The sequence below is a fragment of the Phodopus roborovskii genome, unplaced genomic scaffold, assembly GCF_943737965.1.
Source record: "Phodopus roborovskii unplaced genomic scaffold, PHOROB, whole genome shotgun sequence".
Taxonomy (NCBI): Eukaryota; Metazoa; Chordata; class Mammalia; order Rodentia; family Cricetidae; genus Phodopus; species Phodopus roborovskii.
The window spans coordinates 2,824,166-2,848,880 of record NW_026126433.1 but is presented as its reverse complement, the minus strand read 5'-3'; the positions used below and the strand labels follow the sequence as shown (position 1 = coordinate 2,848,880).

At 35.4% G+C, this 24,715-nt stretch overlaps 1 protein-coding gene across 6 annotated transcripts in view; it reads left to right on the top strand.

Annotated features, from left to right (window-relative positions):
• The window catches only part of Atp11b (ATPase phospholipid transporting 11B (putative)), a 91,730-nt gene extending 67,545 nt beyond the window's left edge, over positions 1-24,185 (top strand). Inside the window, exons 22-31 of one of the 6 annotated variants that reach the window (XR_007834621.1) lie at positions 483-628; positions 1,993-2,052; positions 3,910-4,037; positions 4,901-5,039; positions 6,638-6,703; positions 7,170-7,273; positions 8,648-8,813; positions 10,416-10,501; positions 12,984-13,164; positions 19,212-19,342. Coding sequence is in view for 4 of the 6 variants with exons in the window: in XM_051185813.1 (XP_051041770.1) it covers positions 483-628; positions 1,993-2,052; positions 3,910-4,037; positions 4,901-5,039; positions 6,638-6,703; positions 7,170-7,273; positions 8,648-8,813; positions 19,212-19,342; positions 23,136-23,217 (1,022 nt within the window). In the remaining 2 variants the exon portion in view is untranslated. Of the gene's footprint in view, positions 1-482; positions 629-1,992; positions 2,053-3,909; positions 4,038-4,900; positions 5,040-6,637; positions 6,704-7,169; positions 7,274-8,647; positions 8,814-10,415; positions 10,502-12,983; positions 13,165-19,211; positions 19,343-23,135 lie in introns of those variants that run through there. The other 5 variants (XM_051185814.1, XM_051185815.1, XR_007834622.1 and 2 more) reach the window with 5 other exon arrangements.
• The last annotated feature ends 530 nt before the right edge of the window (positions 24,186-24,715 follow it).

Below are 24,715 nucleotides of genomic sequence, written 5' to 3'. Positions count from 1 at the left end.
TAAAGATGTCCTAGAGCACCTGTCCATCAGAAGTCTAGCACTTTGTGCTCATTAGTGTGTGATTGATGCCCCTACTAGATCTGAACATATATTGAGACACGGTTTCTCTGAGCTTTGGAGGCTGTCCTGGGACTAGCTCTTGTAGACCAGGCTGGTCTTGAACTCACAGAGTTCCAACTGCCTCTGCCTCTCAGGTGCTGGGATTAAAGGCATGCGTCACCACTGTCCAGCTCAATATTATTTTCATATTTATTTCCTTCTGATACTTTGAAAATTGGTGTTACATGTCTGGCATATAGATAGCTTTTATATATGTAGCTTAATGTAAGTATATTTAAGTAGAACAGCCTTTTGGATAGTTACTAGCCACTGTATATTAGGATTTAGTGTTACAGCAACTATTAGTAGTTCAGAGTGATATATATTGTGAAAATTACATATTGATTATCAGTGAGCATACCTTTTTGTCTCCTTTATTGCAGGAATCATGGGTAAAGAAGGAAGACAAGCTGCAAGAAACAGTGACTATGCAGTAGCTAGATTTAAATTCCTCTCCAAATTACTTTTTGTTCATGGTCATTTTTATTACATTAGAATAGCTACCCTTGTACAGTATTTTTTTTATAAGGTGAGTTTTATTGGATTATAAGAATCAGTTATTATTGAGATATTTTAACTTGAAATTCCAACTTAAGAGTGTTACAGGCATTCAAATTATTCTTAAAATAGTTTCTTTAAGCAAAAATAACTATTTTGTAATAAATTACTTGCTTGCCAACTGCAGATCAGTGGTTGTCTGTGCCACTAGGACATGGGTAAGATTGCTTGAAAGGCTACTGAAGCATTTTGAGGCCAGTGAGAGGGCTCAGGAGGTGAAGGTACTTGTGAGAAAGCCTGACATCCTGAGTTCAAACCCAGGAGAGAACTCCTGTAACTTGTCCTCTGACTTTCACCTATGTGCCATGGTGTGGACTTGCTCTTTCTTTCTGTGTCCCCATCTTCCCCCCCCCCCATCTCTATCTCTCTCTCACAACACAATAAATACCAAAAATGAGAGAGCACACAAGCACAGTTTTTGAGAAAGTTCTCTAATCTTATGGTATGTAGATTTCTCAAACATCAAAATTTACACTTAAGTGTATTATTCTATGCAAATTCAGCTACAAAAATGTAATTTGCTTAAAGCTATTTTATGTTGGCCTAATAAATTTCATTGAACCTCTAATTTCATGAATTTCTTGATCTTTTTTAATTTCAAGGGTAGGCATGTGGTAAACTAGTAAATGCATAAGCCTGTCAGTTACAAAGGGTTTGTTTGTATAATAGAACAGATTATAATGTTGAAATAATGTGTCTGATTGGACCCTTTCAAGGAAGGTGAGACTTGGTGGAAGCCATGTTGAGTCCTTGCTAATAAACATTTACCACACCAGCATATCTTATGTTGTATTCTGTAGTTAATAGTTGCAAGTGATAGAACACAATAGGTGTATTACCATGAGATGATGTGACAGTTTCTTCTAGCCTACTGTTCTAACTTTCACTTATGAGTGATTGGAGGTAGAGCTATTCTTCCTTGTTCTATCTTCCCTTGTTATATGAAAAATATTGAGATAGAAAGATGTTATGATAGTTCCACTTACGTGCTATAAACATTTTGGCAATATCAAATGTTTATAGCCCTGAAATATAAGCAACTATTACATATTATATACCTATGATATGAATTAAGAGTTAAAAATATAACGTGGAACTGATGGAAACTAAGAATATTCATTATAATATCCATATAACTCCTTAAGCAGCTTCAAGATATGATTTAGTAAAATGAGAGTTGTATGTTCTCATTTTCCATGAGTGTGTCTTTAGAGAAAATGCATCTTACATTATCAACTGAGGTTCTATTTCTAGATACTTTAGTAACCATTTTAAGACTTCTTTCGCTTTAGTTGTAAATATCTGAATGACTTCCCATTTTGTCTTGTTTTTCAGAATGTGTGCTTTATCACACCCCAGTTTTTATATCAGTTCTACTGTTTGTTTTCTCAACAAGTAAGTAAAATAGAAGTTTGTGTTTGTCCTTTTAGAAAAGTAATGTGTTCAAATCTTGACAAGCATTTAAACAGATTTCATTTTGTTGTTGTTGTGTAAGTAACTAAGTATATTTATTTAATCCACCTAACATTCTTAATATTCATTCTAGATTTTAATTTGAGATTATTGTTAACTACCAAAATGTCTATCAATTGTGAACTCTTATTTTTCAAACTGACATTAACTCTCCTCATTTATTTGTGTATTTGTTTATTTATGCAAGGTTTTATATAACTTCAGCTGGCTTCTTACTATGTAGTCAAGGATGATTTTGAGCTGGTGGTTCTCTTGCTTCTACTTCCCAAATGGTAGGATTACAGGTGACAGTTATCACCACCACCCACCACTGCATCTAGTTTATATGTTGCTAAGTGCTAGCCTCCATCGAGGCTTCCCGACCTTGATAACTACTTTTACCTTTTTGTGGCATTTCTGTAGAATCAACAGCAACTCAGACCAAGTAATTAATAAAGGATCACCTTGCTATTTTTATTCCTGCTCCTGAAGATTTAAAAACTTGATGAGAGCCTTAATGATTTGGTTCAGGGACTAATTAATCTCACCTCAAAAACTGGCTTTACATAATTATCCTTTCACATGATTGCTACAAAAGGAATTTTGTAAATTCCTTTTCAGAATTATTTTCTTCCCCTATTTACAATACAGGTATTTAACTTTTAAATGGCTTCATAGATTTCATAGACCTGAATTAAATATGTTAAGATCATATGACAATAGGAAACTGATATATGTTGACTTGGTTTTCGAAGACATAGTATTTAATAAGTGTCTTCATTAAGGTGTACATTACTGTGATAAAACATCATAACCAAAAGCAACTTGGGAAGGAAAGTGCTTATTTCATTTTATAGCTCACAAACCACACTCCATCAGTGAGGCAAGTCATGGCAGGAAGTGAAGCAGGGGCCATGGAGGAGTGCTGCTTACTGACTTGTTGACTCATGCTTGCTCAGCCTGCTGTCTTATACAACCCAGGACCACCTGCCGAGGGAGGGCCCTGCCCACAATAGCCTGAACCCTCCCACATCAATCTTTAACCAAGGCAGTACTGCCTGCAGGTCAATATTATAGAGGCAATTTTTCAATTAAGATTCTCTTTTCCCAGATGTCTGGTTTGTATAAGGTTGACAAAACCAGTCAGCACAATGACAATAGAACAGGCAAAGAGCTAAAGCATTGGTGCCAACAGTAGCAACTAGAACATTTGAAAGGAAGATGATCAAGGATTTAATCCACTTTAAAAAAAAAAAAAAAAATAGCTTCCATTGAATTTCCTGGTGTTCATCTGTCTAGGTTGTAAGTTATTTCTCCCTGAATAAACATCTATTCTGCCTATTTGTTTATCCTGATCCTTATTTAACCGCGTTATCGGATTAAAAAGAGGTTTCAGTATCACCGGCAGTACAGATGAAGATAGGTGGAAAAGTGAAAGGACAAGAAAATGATGTATAGCTCATCAGGATCCTAGAATGTATATAGGAGGACTGTAAAACTGTATCACACTGACCAAACTGGAGAGTCATGACATGGAGGACCAGTTTACTACATGATGAGAAAACAAAAAAAAAAACCTAACAGAAAAGTATTTTAGTCCCACAGACAATATAGATCTAGAAACAATATAAGTTCTATACTAAAAACAAATCATATTTATTAATTAAAACACACTTTAAAATGGATTTTAGTATAAATCAAAAAATTAAGGTACTTATTTTTAATATTTTTCCATTATATGTGCAGTAAAAATATTTACTTTAGAATCTCAAAATTCCTCCACTTTATTTCTCTTTTTAGACACTGTATGACAGCGTGTACCTGACTTTATACAATATCTGTTTTACTTCTCTGCCTGTCCTCATATATAGTCTTTTGGAACAACATATAGACCCTCATGTATTACAGAGCAAGCCTACCCTCTATCGGTATGTATTTTCCAGTATTGGATGTATATAGGTAGTGTCTTGGTATAAATATTAAAGCATGATTGTTGTATGGCTTAAAGTTTTTCAGTATTAAAGAGAAATTTTTCCATAAATTTCTAGTGTTTTTAGGAGTAAACATTTTCATCCTTTTACTCTTTACACAGTATTCTATTTCATGTACGCAAGAGAAGTTACTTACTTGTTAATAGTATCTAGAGTTCCTAAAAATTGTTTATGTTCTACTATTAGGTACTTTGTTAGTGTTAATCAAAGTTAGGAAGGAGAATAGTTCCTGCTTTTCCCAGGACTCCCCCAAATCCAAGTAGACCTAGGGATGTTGAGCCTGTCAGGCCCAGCTGGTGATCTTCATAAATTGTTGGAGAGGCTGTCAAGGTGCCAATTATGGATATAGCCATTTATGGTGTGGAGTAGCTTGCTCTAGTTTAGTAGGATACTTAGGACAGACTGTTGTTCTCATTGATGGTTACTTTCTAAAATGAAGATGATAAGGAGCCTTGGTGCTGACTCCAGCTTATGAACTCACTAAAGAGATCATCATAGCAGAGTGACCGAATAAGAACGTGATATAATTCAGATAATCAGTATTTTCACAATTACACTGAAATACTATGCCTGTATTGTGTTTTATTATCAAATGATAAGATGTTGGGATCTATTAAATGAACTCTGAGCTATTATAAAGATACATGCCATTATTAGAAATAGTTGTTTTCACATTTAGGTTTATTCTTTCTGCTGATGTTTTTAGCCATCATAAAATTGTATCAGTTTAAATGCATTGCCTAGAAGATTAAAAAAAATGAACCTAATCTATTTCTTTTTCTTTATAAACATGGTTGTAGGGACATTAGTAAAAACCGTCTCTTGAGCATTAAAGCATTTCTGTACTGGACCACCCTGGGATTCAGCCACGCCTTCATTTTCTTTTTTGGATCCTATTTTCTTTTGGGGAATGATACATCTCTGCTTGGAAATGGCCAGGTAAAAAAATAAATGAAGAGTGCTTCTAAAATGTTTACAATGTTGAAAAAATATAAGTTTAAATGATTTCTCCTTAGCCTAATTCCCAAAGTGCCCTCTGTCTCACCTGTAGCTGATGATGTCAGCGTGGAGAGAGCTGGTTTAAGAACTTACTGCTCACCCTCAAAAAGAAGTCACCAAATCTGACTTAGACAAGCAAAATGCTGCCTCCCTTCTTTCTATGGAAATATAACTTAGCATATCTTAAGTAAAACCAGATCCTTAGGATTAGGGCATATAGTTTTACTAGAGGTCGAAGTTGCCATATAGAGTACTTGCCACCACATCACTGAAGAGACTGGCATTCCAGGATTTCAGTTGATACCCACTGACTTAGAATTTCTGAGTCTGCATATTTAAAGGATTGAGAAATAAGCATTGACTCAATATGATTTCTATGTTTGTATCTTCTTGGTAGACTACAAGGTACATTTACCATTCACTTTTTTGTTTGTTTGTTTTTATTTTTTATTTTTTGAGACAAGGTTTCCTTGTGTAGCTTTGGCGCCATCCTGGAACTCATTCTGTAGACCATGCTGGCCTCGAACTCACAGAGATTCACCTGCCTCTGCCTCCCAAGTGCTTGGATTAAAGGTGTGCACCACCATAGCCTGGCTAACATTCACTTTTTATATACTAAACAATTACCTTTTCTGCATACTTTACTTTTACTAACATCTGTGAAATGTTCCCTCGTTTTAAAAATGTTGTGAAAGTCAAGGAGCTTAAATAATTTGTCAGGTAATCACTGCTAGAAATGTGTACATTAGAAAACAAATCAGCCTTTTACATAAGTCTAAATGAGTGTCAAGATCATGACTGCCTTGTAAACTAACAACTAAATTCATATAAGCTGCATACTTATGGTCTGAATACAGAAATAAGATGATGATATTCTTTGGGGATGGACTTCATAAGTTTGAACTATAAAGGCCAAAAAATAATTCCGACTGACATTACTTGCAGTCACATTCCATGTTTTTTATGTGGAATCATTGGAAGAATTGTTCATTAGTCACTTCCCCCTACCACCTCTTAGGTACTGGTTTTAAATTTCCTTTTTTTTTTTTTTCCCCCTTTCTTTTTGCTAACTAAGATTTTCCTATCCAGATACATGGTAGCAAATGTTCTACTATAACTTCTGGTTGGAAATGTTTCAGAAAATAACTGTGGTCAAGCAAGGTTTTATTATCATTTTTGCAGGGGGACAGGAATAAAGCAATCACAACTGTATCACCCTTATTAAAAACATTGTGTGATACACAGTTCTGAATTCTGAACCATCTTTGGACTTTTGATGTTTTTCAAAGGCTCATTATTTAGAATAGTTACCATAATAAGGCTTTATTACTTTTGTCCTCATACTTGTAACTTTATTAATATTGTCAATGTTCATGTGTATATCTGACTTAAATAATTCAGATGATTTTTGTAAAGAGTAAAATTACTTTTACCTTACAGTGTAATTAATGTAACATATATTACATATATATATATATATATATATATATATATATATATATATATATATTACACCTAAGTCTGTTCCTTGTGTTTAGATGTTTGGAAACTGGACATTTGGTACTTTGGTCTTCACAGTCATGGTTATTACAGTCACGGTGAAGGTATGCTGCCATATACACACTTTGTATATCTCATTTACTTTACCTTTTAGCTATGCATATATAGTTTTCTTTTTTGTTTTCAATAGTACAGTTTATTATTTCACTAAATTTTAATTTAAATTTCGCTATAAATTCTACTTCCTATTCTAAAGCTTCAAATGGTTTTGGTTGCAAATCACTCAAATTTTGCTTCACTGTATATCATCTAAACTAGCACAGTTTATTTTGTGCCTTCGAGTTGAGGTAATGTCATCACATGATACTTGAATACTGCTTTTCTGCAAAAGAAAAATATTGTACGATTTCCTATGAAGAATTTTAATAATAATGTATCTTCTAAGGAACAATGCCATGGGGACAGGAACTTCTAGACATCTATGATTGATATGTGTAATTCTTAAGTTTTATCCAGAAGTTAAAGTAAATTATTTTATAGTGCTAAGACTCATTTTTCTTTTTCTTTTAGATGGCTTTGGAAACTCATTTCTGGACTTGGATCAATCATCTTGTTACCTGGGGATCTATTATATTTTATTTTATATTTTCTTTGTTTTATGGTGGGATTCTCTGGTGAGTAATTGCATCATCTTAATTATGTTGATTGAACTATAGTGAACATTTATTGTGATGGGTTCCTTGATGACCAAATTCTGATCCTAATAGTGTTTAGACACTGTGCTGGTAAGTTCATTCCTCTGAATTGATCTTCAAAATAATCCTACTGTCCTCATTTTTCTACATGAAAATTAAGCCCCTTGGTTCCAGAGATGAAAACTAGGCCGTAAACTATTTCTCTGACTTTATAGATGTGTTCTTACACTAACTGTATTATGTTAAATTATTTTCTCATGTATGTAACAAGTCATAGAAGTACATTAGCTTTTTATTGGCAACATCTCTCTCAAAGGTTAATAGTATGCTTCATCTTCATTAAATGGAAATCACTAGTAGGCTTTTTGAAAGATCAATAATTATGCTTTCCTACGATTTTTTTGTTAAGTGGTTGACTGATACCATTCTTTTAGAAAGCATATATATTACATGTGTCTATTGTACCTTAGGTCCACTTACCAGGCAAAACTTTGTAAAGGTAAGCACAGAGAGCTTGAATTGACTGATAATTACCTTACATAAAAGAATCACAAAAGAACACACTTATGTTTGTCTGTGACCCTTTCCCTATTTGTTTCTATATTCCCCTATAGTCTCTTGATAATTGATCTATACAAAAACCCAAAAAGAATACCTTCTTAATACCATGACATAGCATCTCTGAGTGTGTTTATAAAGAAAAACCTAGCTTTCAGTCTGAGATTTGGATAACAAGAAGTGGGTGTTGTAGTTGCCATTGTTGTTGTGACACCTATGTGGATGTCAGAGGACAACTTTGTAACACCAGTTGTCCCATATTACCTTTACTGGGTCCCAGGGAGAGATCTCAAATTGTCAAGCTTAGGCAGCAATTGCTTTACCTGGCTAAGCCATCTCATCAGCACAGGTTTGTTTTGTTTTGTTTTGTTTTGTAATCAATAGAAAGTATTTTCTTACTTTCTTGGTCTCTTATTTTTGTAACCTACATTAGTCTATTCTTCATTATTCTTTTTATAACTTGCTAGGAAACTACAGTTAACTAATTAATATCTTACCATTCCCCTATTAGTAGAAAGATGTGATTGTTAAAGATAATTAAACTGGATATTACATTTTAACACAGTCTATTTGATGAGTTTATTTAAGTTCTTCCAGTTTCAATTTAGAAAATTTTCTGGGCATTCTTAAAATTGTTATTTTCGGTTATTTGACTTTTGGTGATGTCTTGATTTAACTCTTTAAATTTTTATTTCACTTGTTTTTTTCTAAAGCAACATCTCCCTGTGTAGGCCTACTGCATGTGATAAGCACAGCCAGTGTTCACTTTAATGAGTCTACTGTCTTTCTTTGCAGGCCATTTTTGGGCTCCCAGAATATGTACTTTGTATTTATTCAGCTCCTGTCAAGTGGGCCGGTGTGGTTTGCCATATTCCTCATGGTTGTTACTTGTCTATTTTTTGATGTTGTGAAGAAAGTGTTTGATCGACAGCTTTATCCAACAAGTACAGAAAAGGCACAGGTAGGCACTATTCATACTTTGTAACTCTTTAGTTAGAACTGTTAGTGATGAGTAACTACAATTACAAATTTCTTTTGTTGGAAAATACCAATTCCTATATCAAATAATCTTCCAGTATTTTTAAGTGTGGTACTTTTAATTTTTTTTCATCCTTTTTCTATTAAGTCTTTTATGGCTACTAGTCATTATAATTTAAAATGTAAATATCAAACTATCAAGTTATGTTCAGATGATAATACTAAATCTGCTTCAAATGACACAGTATTGCATCAGCTAGCAATGTTGTTAAACTACAGTAGACATTAACAGTATGCTAATGCTTAGAGATATGACTTTTGGGAACTGATTCCATTTTAGCTACCAGCCATGCCATATGGTAGCACTAAGGCTTCAAGCCTTGATTTCCTTATTGGTGAAGTTATGATAGAAATATCTTTCATTCCCTTTGCAGTGAGGATTAAATGAAAGAATGTTTAAGCATAATGGATGCTAAAGAAATGGTTCCATTGGTCACATCAGCATTTATTTATCATCTACTTAGTTTGGCAATAAATCTAGGGACAGCGTTATCTTATTTTTAGTCTTCAGATGTAAATATAGTCAAAGTATTACTTTTTAAATGTTTATTATTTTTGTTTAAGCTTTTCAAACAAAAAAAATCTGTTTTTAATTTTCAGTTTTATGTATATGTCTGGGGGAGTAGGGTATTGCACCTGAGTTCAGGTGTGTTGGGAGGCCAGAAGAGGGCATTGGATCTCCTGGCGATGGAGTGACAGGTGCTGGGAACTGAACTCGCTTCTCGGCACAAGTATGTATGCTTAACTATGGCTCCAGCTCCACTTTTCTAGACTTTGTGGAGGATAGTTTGTCTCACCCTGTGGTCTATATTATATTCCCCCCAAAAGTAACAACATACTAACCTTTATTTGCATGTGTCCCCAATTGTTCTGTGATTTTAAAGCTTCCAGTGTCTTTTCATAGGGATTGCTTATTGATCTAAAAGGTATGATGTTACTTTATTAAGTTCATATTTATTAAAAAGGGAGTTTACATTTTATTATTTACCCTTTTTCCTATGTAAATTAGTATCCAGTAATTAATGAGATATTCTAGCTCTTCTCATTTGGGAAAAGGAAAGTTTTACGTCCATTCATGGGTCTTGTAGCCTGTTGCTGTCATTTTGTGTTTTTCCTTCCCTTTCTTTTTATACTAAGATAGTATGTGTCATTTATATCACACATGTGATATTATTCCTTTGCTGTAAACAGTAATCATTTCAGCTTCTGCTGTCACTTCTGGTTTCAAATGATGAAGAAATGGCTACTAAGTTGTCAGATATGTCATTGTTTATCAAAGATGACAAGGAAAGTCACATCAAAGGGAGGGCTTTCAGCATTCACTCTAAGTGTTTCTCTTCAGAATAAAATTGGTTTTTAAAGTCTGCATCCTACAATTACCAGTTGTGTGTGTACCATGCATATTTCCTGCTCTTGTGGGAACAGGTGTTTGGTATTTACAAAGCTTGTCTTGTGTCTGTCTCCCAGATGATGAATACAGCTCACTGACTTGTGTGTGTCCCATCCCTTTTCTGTCCACTTATAGATGTACTCCAACACAGTTGCTTTAAGTGACGAATTCATCGCACTGCAGCCTTTGTCGAGGGCAAGGAGTCAGCTGAGCAAACTTAGGTAGAGTAGGAGTAGAACCTTGTAACCCTTATGCATGCCAAAGGTCAATTAATATTCAAAAGATGGGCAGATGCATCAATAAAGAGTTGAGAATTTTTATTATCACAGCTCTGTCTCTAATTTGACCTTAATACATGTATTAAAATTTAAAAATGATATCCATTCTTCTTTGAAAAGAAAATTCAGATGGAAATTGAATATGAGGACAGAGAACTGTACCTGGTTACATATCTTTACACCTATCTTTTCTAGCATAATTCTAATGCTTCTGCTTGTCATAGTTATATGTAAGAATGCTCCTGCATGTTGAGTATTAAAAAGTTATCACAAAGCTTAAACTTAAGTTACTTGGAAGTGAGAGTTGCCCATTTTTTTTTTTTTTTGTCTTGCCTTAATCTGTGATATAAATATATGTGCCTGTGTGTCTTTGTATACTGTAGTGGCTGCACAAGTATCCCATAGTTTTGCTATTTTTTAGTGTATCTGTAAATTGAAATATATATTTTATTTATCTTATATTTAACTCTTATCTTCATAGCCATGCAAGTTTGGGAGTTTACAAAAACTAACCACTAGTCTCAAGATATCTTTGATAGAAAGAAATGAAAGCTGAAATCTTAGAACTTTTGAATATATATATATATATATATATATATATATATATGTGTGTGTGTGTGTGTGTGTGTGTATATATATGTATATACATATATACACACACACATATATATATATTTGTTTGTTTGGGCTTTTTATTTGTTTTTAAAAAGGGTCTCTGGCTGCACTGAAACTCATTATGTAGACCAGGCTGGCCTCAAACTCACTGAGATCTACCTGTGTCTGCTTTGTGAGTGCTGGATTAAAGGCATATGCCACCAGCCTGGCAATTATGTATATTTTAAATTGTTTTTAGTCTCAAAATTTCTAATTCGTGTTTATTCACTTGATCAAATGAGTAGCTTTCACATAACACCATTTAACCTTCAGGTGATATAATCTGAGTTTATAATTTAAAAGGTGTTTTAAAGTTTTGCTAACCTTTTGTGTTTTTATTATTGGCTTTAATTTTTTCAGATGTTTTACTTTGAATGATAGCTACAATAATTATGTATAACAAATAAGTTGGTAAACCATTTTTTATATTTACAAGATCTAAAATGTGAAGGTCCAATTTTTACTTTTGATTGAGGCAAATATGTATATCCCACTTTATCAGTAGCTGTTTTTCTGTAATCAGTGGCTACCTATTTTCTGTTTGAGGATCTGCCAATAGGAGAATTTATTATATAAAATAATAGTTGACAGCTCTTATTAAGGGGAGATAACGCATTATGATTAATCATACTGTTATGAATTTATAGTTTTATATATTTTGGCTTAAAACAAACCCTTTTATAAAAAGCAATATTAGCCAAATATTGTCTATAAATGTTTGTTTTCAGTTAAATGGACTTGGTTATATAAAATAAATAAGTAAATTAAAAAGCAATACTAGACATAAAGGAATGAGTAAAGAAAGTTATAAAGAGATCCCAGGTATTAGAATAGTGTATTAAGTTAGTAACATTAACAGTCTTCTGAAAGATTACCATAAAACAGAATCTTTGGGTTAATTGTCATAGAGGAAGGACCACTGTTCTCCTTACTGTTGGCCTGAGTGCTGGTACCACATGTTGCTCCTTCAAGTGTGTTGCACCGTACACAACCCAACATGTTTACCATCCTAGGAGTCTTGAGTTTGTTACATAGCACATGGATTCTTTTTACACTCTTAACTTCCACAAAGAAAAACAAAAAGATAGTATTCTCAGCCAAAACCAGACAGAAATAAGTTGACCTTCCCTGGGCTGTAGAAATGGCTCAGTGGTTAAGAGCAGAGGACTTTGCTTCAGTTCGCAGCACCCACATGGTGTCTCACAACTGTTTATAACTCCAGTTCCAGGGGATCCAGCATCCTCTTCTGACCTCCACAGATATCAGGCTCATCATACATGGAGACAAAACACTCCCACACATTAAAAAAAAAATCAAGTTGACATTCCTTAAAGAAATATTTCAACTTAATTTTATTAACAAGTAAATCATGCCTCTTTCCACATCTTCTGTTTATGGGCCATGTGACCCTTCTGCTCTCCAGTCCAGTGACAAGTAAACAGTGTCCTGAGGTGAGAGAGTGGTGAGAAGACAAATGCCAGGTCTTGGTGGCACTGAATCTTACAGAAGAAGTAGCGTTTGCTAAAGGAAACCTGGTTTTACTAGGCTGTGTGCTTCCAAGCTTTGCACTCATGGCTTCATATGATATGCTTTGCTGTATTCTTCAAGAAGCTCCTTGGCTCTTTCTGTCCCGTGACAGTAACTGTGCTGTTATGTGAATTTTGGTCTGTGCCTCACAGATTGTAAACCCATCTTACTGCTTTGATTTTAAACTATGTACTGTGAGAGTATTGTTCTGAATATAAGACTTACTGCTTTTCTGTCCTTCTAGATGGAAGAAGATAAGGGTTCAGTCAGCTCAGCATATGAATTTGCTGAAAGCCAGCACAGAGGGGAGGACAGTAGGCACCTGCTAGCTGAGGCTTGCAGCCAGCAGGACAGTTGTTGCGTGCACTAGGTAGTACTTTGCTGGGCCTTCTTGGGGACTCCTACACTGCATTCTCATGCCTGGGGTATGCCATGGAGAATCAGCCTCATGTTTCCATTTCACTGTACTGATTCTTCACTGTTCCTCATATGTTGTTTGGCTTAGTTCTTTCCTTGTTTGTGTCCCTTAATTTTTTTATGTTTATCCCTGAATTTCTTTTTCATATTTCTTTGGACTGACAGTGGTAAATCACACTTCACTTCAGATGCTATCATAGTAAGGTGTTTTCACAGCCTGTTTTCTTACATTCAAGAAATTATCCCTTTCCACTTCTTTTGAGAGTATGTCATGCCTTACCATTTTGAAATCATTATCCCCTTTGAAGTTGTAATTGTGAATATTTTTATACATCTTAATTTAGACACTAAATTACTAAAGTTTTCCTTTCTTTGGAGTTGAATACTCAAATGAGCAAGTATGTTTAGACTGAGTGACTAGTTTTACATTAACTGGCATTTAGCAAACTTGTCCTTTTCATATATATTCCTAGTTGTGTCTCTATATAAATATTAATTGTTGGGGCTGCAAATGGCTCAGTGGTTAAGAACACTTGCTGTTGTTGCAGAAGACCTGGGTTTGGTGGCCCACATCCATCCTCAGATGTGTTCATGGTACACATACATAGATGCAGGCAAAACACTCACATGAAATAAGTAATTCTAAAAAATATTAATTGTTAGGAAATAATTTACTCCTCTTTAGAAGAATAAGTCCAGGGTACTTCTAGATATAATTGAGATGTGAACAACGTTTTGGTTTGTAGGAATTATAAATTCTACCAACAGTACTTCAATTTTCCTTGTCATTTTATTGTGATTTCTGTTTAAGAAAATAGAGAATAAGCAAATAAAGAAACTTGAAGACAAAGCCACTTAGAGTATAATTCTTTGAGTTTTACCATAAATTAGCTCATGAAACATTTACAATAATTTGAAAACTGAATTATTCTGTGAGACATATGTTAGATTCCTTTAGTGGATTGCCCTCAACAAGGGCAGTTAATTGATTCTCTAGTAGCAGCAGCAGCAGCAGCAGCAGCAGTAGCTGCAGCAGTAGTTCAGAAAAAAATTTAAATAAATTCTGAATTTTCATTTTGATTTGATATGTTTCAAAAGATTGTAGTTAGGTGGCTGGAGATGTAGCTGTTTGGTAGAGTGCTTGTCTAACCTGCACTAAGCCTTGAGTTCAGTCCCACCACTGCATAAACTGGGCATCATGGCATGCATCTTCAATCTTAATACTCAGGATATGAAGTCAGAAGGATCAGGAATGACTTCAAAGTCATTCTTGGCTACATTGCAAGTTCAAGGTTAGCCTGGGATTCATGAGACCCTGGAATTTATAAGTGCCTTCTCCTCACCTAGAATGTTAACTCACCCTTTCATTATATTGAGGATTTTAATGTTCAACAAATACTGATGCCCTTACCCAAACTATAAAGTCCCAGCATATATTGTTAAAAAAACCAGTTGAATAAATTTATCTTTTCTATAAAAGGGCTCTCTAGTCTCCTTTGAAACTAGGAATAAGTCCATTATTAAAATGTTTATATAATACAACTTTTGTTTTTTTTTTATTTTTTTATATGTGGAATATGTGTACATATGTGGAGTATGTGTACACGGGTATGGAGTGGTTAGGTATGTTTGTGTGTGGAGGCCCCAGGCCAATCCTGGGGTCATCCTCAGTCTGTCTCCACTTTATCCTACGGGGTCTCAGTCTCTCTCTCTTTCTTTCTGTGTATCTCTGTCTCTCCCCCTCCCTCCTTCTCTCCCTCCATCCCTCTCATCCTCCCTCCTTCCCCCCTTTCTCTCTTCCCCCCCCCCCCCCCCCTCTCTCTCTCTCTCTCTCTCTCTCTCTCTCTCTCAGTTTAATCTGGCACTCCCTGTTCCAACTGGTTTAGCCAGATACATTACTCTAGGAAAAGGAGTCCTTCTGCACTTTCCCACTGCTGGAGTTACAGATAGGCTGCAGCGCCCAGGGCTTTTCTATGGGTTCCGGGACTCCGGTGCCGTTTTCATGCCTACACAGCAAGTTCTTTGCCTGCCGTGCTCTCTCCCCAGCTCCCAGTCAATATAGTTTTTAATTGTATGCTTATTTGTGTGTTTAAATGAGGCAACATATATAGAAGTACCTCTCTAGAAAGCCTCTAAACCAACATTTCATTTATGTTTGTAAATGTATTTCACTTTAACATTTTGGAGTTGATTGTTTCACTTAGAGGGAAGAACAGAAGAGTGATTGATAAAGCTGTTAGCTAGAAACAGGAGTTTTGGAATAAGATGGCTGCCCATCCTGAACCATCCCTAACTGCTGTATGAGGAGATACAGTTCTTGCTTGTTCTACAGAATTTGTAATTCTTAACAAAATTTGAAATTCAGCAATAATTTGTGATCTTTGATTTCACATCAAAAAGAAAACATTTCTCTAAAAGTAAACCTTAGGTATAGACAAGGTACTCACTTTGAGATATAGATAGATAGATAGATAGATAGATAGATAGATAGATAGATAGATAGATAGATTAGACAGACAATTTATGGGCAAGAGCCCTAATACTTAAGAATTTGACAATTCTCTAGCATTGTATTGAAAACATTTAAATTGTTAAGAAACAATTTTCTAACATAAGATTTAAGGATGCTATTTGGTAACTAACAATTCAGCATTCATCCATTGATGTGGAAACAAGCACAGTAAGTCAGAATTTATATCAGAAGTCAAAATCTGTAAAAATGGATAATTTTTTACTAACCAGCCATAGCCATGGTGTATCCATGGTGGAGTTCAAGGGATGTTTTCTAGGAACCTTTGATCAGGTGCAATAGTGATCATTAAGAGTAATTAATTATCAAAATGTCTGCTATATTCAAATCTAATTTTTGGTAGAACCAGGTGAGATCTCACACCACTAATTTTTGTAGTTTCATAAATCCTAAAAATTATAAGCTCCCCCTTAATACTGTGCTGAAACTGCATTCCTACCCCCATTACACTGGCTGCTGTGCCTTTAGGTCCTCTGCCTAAGCTCTTACTTCTGAATATTAGTATAGGCAATGTCTCTGTAGGAAAGTGGTAGTGCATGGTGGTTTGCTGGCAGTCAGGAGAAGGGTTTCTGTAGATAGCTGTGCAGTATTTAGCATTTATTTACTAAAGTGCACCTGAATTTTCCTTGTTACTATTTGTTTTGTTTCTTGGGGGAGGTACTTTTATTTCATTGATTAGATGATCTGAAAGAAGGCATTATAGGTAATATTTGACATGCTTGCTCTCTTGTATGTCTAGGATTTAACATTTGGACATAGGTTTATGTGATATAAGACAGCTACCTGAAACCAGATATAAACTCAAACATTATTCTGCATGTAGATGGACACTAACACCTGTGGGTGTGACTTTCTGGGAATCTTTGTCAGTTGGCTTAGTAGCAGCTACGAGCAAAATATAGAACATTAAATTTGAAGTTCCAAACAAGACCCTTCTTCTATCTAGTTCTTGAAATGGCTTAGTAATTCCTAAATAAAAATGTAAAAAATTGGGTTTTATATTCTTTTTTTAATATCCTGTCCTTCAAGTACCAATACTGTTATGTTTGTGACAAAATTGAATTATTAAAAGTATAATATATAACTATATATGGAAAATAGTCCCTGATTCTTAAAAGAGTTGTTAGAATTAACAGTTATAGGGTTAGTTTATCAAATTACACCAAAATTTTTCTGACTCTGTCTCTACCAGACCAGAAACACTTTCTCCATGCCCAGTGACAGTCTTTTGAAGGTTATCATTGAGCCACCAATCTCCTGTGACCCACACTGCTGCTCTGACCTTTCACCTTTTCCTTATCCTCACCTCACTAGGTGAATCCAGGGTTCTTTCATCTGAGAACGGCCTTCTTAGATGACCTTTTGGGCTTCTACCATTGGAGGGATGCTCCAAAGCAATAGACAGACTCCAAAGAGATCCCTTCCAGCTGGACTGAGATAGTAGCATTTACTCAGGCCCATATGTGTGAACAACACCCCATCATTGGCTGGTGTAGATCAGATAAGGGAGCATCCTCCCATCAGGAAAGCAGCTTGAGCATGTGAGAACACAGGAGTCAGCAGAGTCTAAACTGGAAACTGATGAGAACCTGTTGCCTAAGCCAGCATTATTTCGTTGAACAGTTATATTACTTCTGTAGCAGTAAATGGTTCCTAGTTCTTAGAATATAAGGTGGGGTAAGGGAGCAGTTTCTTAAGGAGTTGACCAACACAAAACGGATTCCATGGTGGGTGGGTGGGTGGGTGTGTGTGTGTGTGTGTGTGCGAGCGCGCGCGCGTGTGCGTGTGAACATTTTTTGTGTTGTTTTTGGTATTTTTTTTCTCCTGCTGGATTTTTGTTTGTGGGATTTGTTTTATTTTGCTTTGTTTTTTGAGAGAGACAGAGAAAGAGAGAAGGGGGGAGGGAATGAGAGAGAACATGAAGTTGGGTGAGTAGGGAGGTGGGGAAGATCTATGAGGGGTTGGTGGAGGAGAAAGAACATGATCAAAATAAATTGTATAAAAACATTAAGTAGATTGTAGAATGGTGGGCTCAGGCTGCACCAGTTGAGGCTTAAGCACATTCCTAATACTCTAAAGTCAGTTTGAAGTTTTGTTGGCTTAGCATTCCCCAAGCTACCTATTTGGCCATAGAAACCCCTCTCCTTTTTAAAATGAATGTTTATGTAAACATCTCACAGATCACTAAGCAATGGTGCACTGAACTAAGTCCTAACCCACAATGTGTTAATTAAAGAATATGTGAGGTTTGCTTTCTCAGTGCTTAGCAGAGCCCAGGGCTGGGTGTGACCAGACACTTGCCAAACAAGAAACCCTGTTCTATGCCCACCACTTGGAATGATCAGGGGCTCCATACATGGATATTGTATGCTTTCAGAATATCAGGTTATTTACATTCCACATGTGTGTCTCTGTCCATTGTGAATTTCCACTGTGTCTTCTGTTACCATGCCTCATCTGGCACATGGTGATTCCCAACTTTGTAGATGTGAACTTTACCAAATTTATTTCATTCTTCCTCATACAGGAAATATATACATAAAGGAAAATAAATTCAACCAAGTTTTTTTTTCTTATAACTAGTAGAGATAGATGGATTTTGTGATTTCAAAACTAGCCTGGTCTACTCACTGAATTCCAAACCAACCAGGACTACCTAACAAGAGCCTGTCTCAAAAAAAGCCAAAAGAAAAAAAACAAGAATACTCATGACTAGCACAACCAGGGTTGGAATTCATTCAGCCATATGGTCAGACCATTTACCTTCATTTTAATAAAGTTGTTAGTAGTATGGGATTGAATTATCTTGCTGAACCTATTTATTCCTGAATCAGTATAAATCTTAGAAATTTGATAAAGTCAACTTTAAATCTTAATGGTACTACTAACTCACTTGACAAATTTAAATCCATGTTCCACCTGCTCACTGTTAAAAAAATAACTTGGTAATGGGCATAGGTGGCAGCTTTGAGTTGTTCAAAACAACTTAAACCCTTAAAAGGTAAATGAGTATAAAGTAACTGTGTGTTGGGTATTTGTTCCCAGAACGTAAGAAGCACTACTAAAGTTCTTACTATGTTGTTGATCTTATTCTTACCAGACAATGTACATCCTGCCAGATTGTTATTTCCCAGTCTGCATGATAGTTTATGCTCCACTGTTCTCAGTTGCCGGACATTTGTTCTTTAATCATAATTGCAGGAATGTTTCACCTAAGCAAAACTCCAAGATCAATTAGAGTTGTAGTTGACTTGAGCCAACTCTTATCATAGCAAATTATTAAGTGACAAAATGATAAACATTTGCAGACTTAAATACCTATCTACTCATCTTTATACCATTATTTATCTAAGTTTCTAATTAGAACACAAGGCTTTAAATGTTTAAATATATGATAGAATTCAAAAGAGCCCTGTACATTCCATATTGTAGTGAAACATATGTTTGTATCAAATGCTTGTTTTGATTTCTTAATGGTTTTGTGCAGTCCAAATCTATGAGTAACTAACTTCCATTCTTCTGCAGCTTGCTGAAGCACATTCAAGTGTCAAGTGCTTGGACTCCATGTGCTGTTTCCCAGGAGAGACCCCATGCACATCTGTTGGAAGAATGCTGGAGCGAGTCATAGGAAGGTGTAGTCCCAACCATATCAGCAGGTGTGACATTTCACTATTGTAGCCTTTGCTACAGTTGAGTGTCCTGTAAAGGGACAGAAAGAACCTGTACTGCATATACCAATGAGTCCACTGGTTTTACTCAGTGAAGTAGGGAGCTTGCTCTTTGTAGCTTTGTGGTATGGTCCTTTGACTCAAAAGATGAGACGGCATCTTTGAGACTTTTCATCCAGTGAACAAAATGCTGGTTTTAGTCTTTCTAAGATGCAGTGAATAGGAGTGTGTGTGTGTGATACTTTCCCCTGGTGTTCTACTTTATTCACTGTTATTTTATGGATGTTCCTGTTTTATTCTCTGCTGCATGTTCATTTTTTGTTGTTTTTCCTACTGCTTTTTTGTCATTACAAAAAACTTCCACACTCAGTGTCAAACTTCATGCTTTCCTTATTCACCTTTGTTCTCATGGCTACCCAGGAAAGGCTGTTCTGTTCCATGTTCCTTCCTAGTGAAGTTTTAAAATGAGTTTGGATTTGAAAGTTTCTTTTATTTGTCATTTATTGTCCAATTAAGTTTGTGTTAGAACATGTTTTAACAATGCTTCTAATATTATCTTTGATAAATTATGGATCAGAAGAATCTGGAGGGGTTTGGTTTTGTTTGTTTGTTTGTTTGGTCTATTCTCAAGTCTATTTCTTAATTAGATTTATCACAGCTTTTTCTTTTTCTTTCTCTCTTTCTTTTTTTTTTTTAATGGATCATAGCCCAAATTTTTATTTTGAGATAAATGACATTTTAAATTCTTCTTTGCTTCTTTGTGTCTTTATCCAAGATGGAGATGATCATTAGGTACTAGAGAGTGGAATCTGCTCTGTGCTTGGTCTCACACTGCTTCCCCAAGTCAAAGTAGCAACACACTGGGTATTGGTAAAGGTGTGATTGACACAGGCAGATGCTAATTCCCATTCTCCCTAGTGTGTTGTTGGAATCATAAATCAATGGCCTAGGAGAGCCTGGGCATACCCTAAGGGATAAATGAAGTGTTTGAGGAAGCATTGTTCTTGCCTTTTAGTAAAATCACTTTTAGTAATTGACTAGGTTTATATTTTGAAAACTAGCAGGGATGATATTATTCCTATAACATGAAGTACAGTCTCATGTGAACATCTTCTCAACTCACTTCACCTTTGCCTTTGCTGTGACTGTGATGCACTGCCTATGGATTCTCCCTCACTTGACTTGACTAGAACATAGGATCCAAAATCTTTCTGTAATGTAGTAGTGATTTCATCCTATGTAAATGGACTGCTATGAGCAGGTAAATATATCAGAATATTGGTAGTTTTATAGTCCTAGGTAATAGTTTTACCAAAAGATATTTCGGAAGTGTCTTACTTATACTGCTGTTTTATCTGTTGACATTCTTTCTTGCTTGGAATCAAATGGGGTTTAGATTAAAATAGTATAATAGAACTTCTATGTAGTTTTTACTTTAATAAAAAAATGTCTTTAATGATGATACATATTTTTGTTAGTGATTAAAAAGCCTAGAATTAATTTTAAATGAGCCTTTCCCTCTATTATCTGTATAGTCTTGCTTTCTTACTCTCAGCTGTATACATCCTATATCCCTATTCTTTGTACCACTATTTTTCTAACCGTCCTCACTGGAAATCTGTCTGCCTGGGAGTTACTGGATTTATTTCAGTATGTCTCCTTTAAGGTGGAGTAATTCTGTTTATACCACATTCTTTTTCTAAGTTGTTTTTTTTTTCTAATAAAATGCTCACTTTATTACTTAATTCTTTGTTTGGCAGGAACAGTGCTATCAGCATCTTGGGTTATACCATTGGCTACTGTTGTCATTTTCTCTTTGTAACTAAGCAATCCAAAAAGTTTATGCAGATAGTCTTACAGTACAGAGTTGGTTGGTGTTTTTCAAAGGGCTGTATGACAGTTGATGTAGCCTATCAGCATTGTGTCAAATTCCTAACAGTCATAGTTTCTGCATATTTGTATGAAATAGTTTCAGCATTTCTGTTTATATATGGAACAGCCTCCATTCTTTATTTGTGTTTCATGTTCAGTTTTGAAGCAAAGCTTCAATGTAAGAACCCTCCATTGTAAGATGAGGCAGCTCAGGGCTGTTTGACAATTAACAATATTGAACATCTCTAGAGATAAAACAACTTCCATATGGCCCATGGGTGTGCCTGCTGAGTTTGAATATCCAGACACAAAAACTGTGTACTTTTTTAAACTGATATTGTTAAGGAAGCATATCCTATGGTGAGCTCAGTTTCCAAGGGAGCATCATGGTGCTGTATAGGACATGCTGTGTTCTATACCAAGAGCTATACTTCAGCAGTGACTGCCGTTCCTTGTGTACTTCACTTGCAGGTATAAATGACTTACGTACTTGTCATCCCAGGTACTTGAAAGTTTGAGACAGAAGGATCTCATTTTGAGGCCTAAGTCACTTTATGAGGCGCTCTCTCTCCCTCTCCTTCCCTCTCTCTCTTCACTCTCTCTCTCTCTTCACTCTCTCTGTCTTTGCTCTCTCTCTCTCTCTCTCACACACACACACACACACACACACACACACGAAGGGGGTAGAAGACTAGCATTGTGACTGTCTTGGTTTCATGTCTTATTGATGTGATAGACTGTGACAAAAGCAACTTTAGGAAGAAAGTGCTTATTCTGCCTCATTCAGGGTGTAGTCCATCATGCCATGGCAGGGACATCAAGGAAAAAACAGCTTAAAGCAGCCAGTCACACTGCATCCCTAGTCTGGACAGAGAGAGGAATGCATGCTAGTGCTTAGCTCATTTGCTTGTTTTCTATTTTATACAATCCAGGATCCCCTGTTGAAAGCTATGCTTCCACACATAATTTGGGTCTTACATCAATGAATGTAATCAGGATAATCCTACAGACATGCCCACAGGCCAACTCCTTGATGATTCTAGATCATCAAGTTGACAGTTAATACTAATCATCATGGTAGTATATAGTATACACTGGTAATCTCAGCACTTGGGAGGCTGGAACAGAAGGATTGCAAATTCAAGGCCTGCCTAGATAACTTACACAGACCTTGTCTCAAAATTCAAAAGTAATAAAGGGATAGGGGTATAATTAATTTCAAAACACTTGCCTAAGAAAGACGAGTGAGGGAAAAGAAGAAATTATTAGTTCATAGGTGTTTCAGGTGTTTAATTTTCTGTCAAAGTGAATGCACATGTACTTTGAAAAGATGAAAAACAAAAGATAAATTCCTGGATAATTTTTTTTTCTCTTTAAGCAGTATTTGGAAAGAGGAAAAACTAATGTGAGATTCTTGCAGATTAAAATTGGACCATTGGAATGTGTGTAGTTACAATGAATACTGTTTCCCTTATACTCAGCAAGAAATATTGTCACTTTTATTCATTTACTTTATAATTGTTGGCTGCCTAATACCTGCCAGATTGAGTTCTCAGTGCTTGAGTGTGGTAACTACCTGTACAAACTGATACTGAAAAGGAGAGTGTAGATTTGAACTAATTTCTGTATGATATCTAACTACATAGCATAATTTTTCTCAAGTGTTTGTATTATCTAGAGTAGGGTTCAGTGCTAATTCGAAGAAGTCTTTAGCATTTAGAAATTAATCAGTTTTTGTTTTAAAATTTAAATTGTATTTTGGTTGTACATTTTAGGTTCTGGTTTATGGTTTTTGGTTGGTTGGTTGGTTGGTTGGTTGGTTGGTTGGTTGGTTGGTTGGTTGGTTGGTTGGTTTTCAACTAACCATGGATTATGGTGAGCCAAACTTTTCTCTTATTGTTACTTTAAGGTTGTGGAGTGCATCAGATCCTTTCTATACCAATGACAGGAGCATCTTGACTCTCTCCCCAATGGACTCATCTACTTGTTAAAGGAACAATAGGACTCTGGGGACAAGTTCACCTATCCTCTGATTTGGGGTCATCATCCTATAAAAGGCCACACTGGCTCTGAAGTTGCTGTCTGAAATCTGGAGAAGCTGAAGACCGTCTTGGAGTTCTACAGGAAACAGGCAGTGACATGGACCCTCTCCATTCTCTTTTAATTTGAATGTGAGCATACTAAAATTTCAGAATAAAGAGATACTTCCAATCTCTTTGTCTGGTTTGTCCCTTCTGCTCATGGGACTCCTGGTGGCATCGTGCAGCCTTTGCTGGGGCCACTGTACTTTAATATAAGGTAGAAGAAAGGGGTAATTTCTGGGTATGTGTATTTTTAGGATTAATGTGGTTCGGGACTCTTCTATTTAAATATGCTTCTGTAAATTATGCTAATATTTGCCTTGAGAACTCTATTTTTTTTATTAGATTATATTTGAAGCTTTTCGTGGGGAAAGTTAATGTGAATATTAAAGAATTTTGGTCCTTCAGTGACCTGTGTTGTTAATTCATTAGTGCTTTTTAAATAACAGGAAACTAGGAGAGCACGCTTCTAACCATTTTCTTCTTCAATGTGGGTAGTAAGCTTGTACAACACCAGAGTTCTTTAATGATACTGAAGCTAATTTCTTCAAGTTCAAAGAGAGTTTTACATCTCATGTCCAAGTCAGAGTTAGGACCATTCACTAGACTTCAAATTGGTGTTTGCTAACATTTTTGTGGCCAAGTATGTAAAATCTGTAGTGCATAAATTAGATATCATTATCACATTAATTTACTGAACCTGTCTTATCTTTTGCATGCCTCAACTTGGCTAATATATTTAAACCATCCTCCCCCCTTGTTACCCACATCCTCTCCAAAGACTCTGTTCATAATTTTATGACAAAGACTCTGTTCATAATTTTATGACAATATTGTAAAGTTCAATTGTATCAATAAAAAAACAAGTTTGAACAGTATTTAAATATTGCAAATATATTTAATTATATAAATTAAAATATAAGCCATAAAATCTTTCTATGGCCCATTAGGATTTCTCTTGACTTTCTGTAAACCAGCCTTTAAAATAAAGGATTTTTAAGAATCTTGTTATTTTTAGGTTATTATATGTTACCTAATTTAAAGCAGACTGCCCCAATAAAGTGAATTATGATTACAGTTTCATTGTAAGGTATATTGTCAGGTATGGTTGTTGAATGAAATGAAACAAAGTCAAAAATGCTAATTTTTTGTCAGCAATAAGTTAATATGCTATGAGTGATTAGTCAGATACATTTATTCTAATTCTTTGAATTTCAAATTTTAGTTTGCAGATGATCTGTCACTGAGACTGTTGTTTCATGTAGAAGTGGTGTCTTAAGACTTGTGAATGATGGGCTTGGAGGGTTAGCTCAGTCATTTAAAGGCCAGGCTCACAACCATAAGTATAAGATTTGTGAATAATGATGAGAGAACTTTCACCCAGATTAATCATGTGAGTCTGTACACA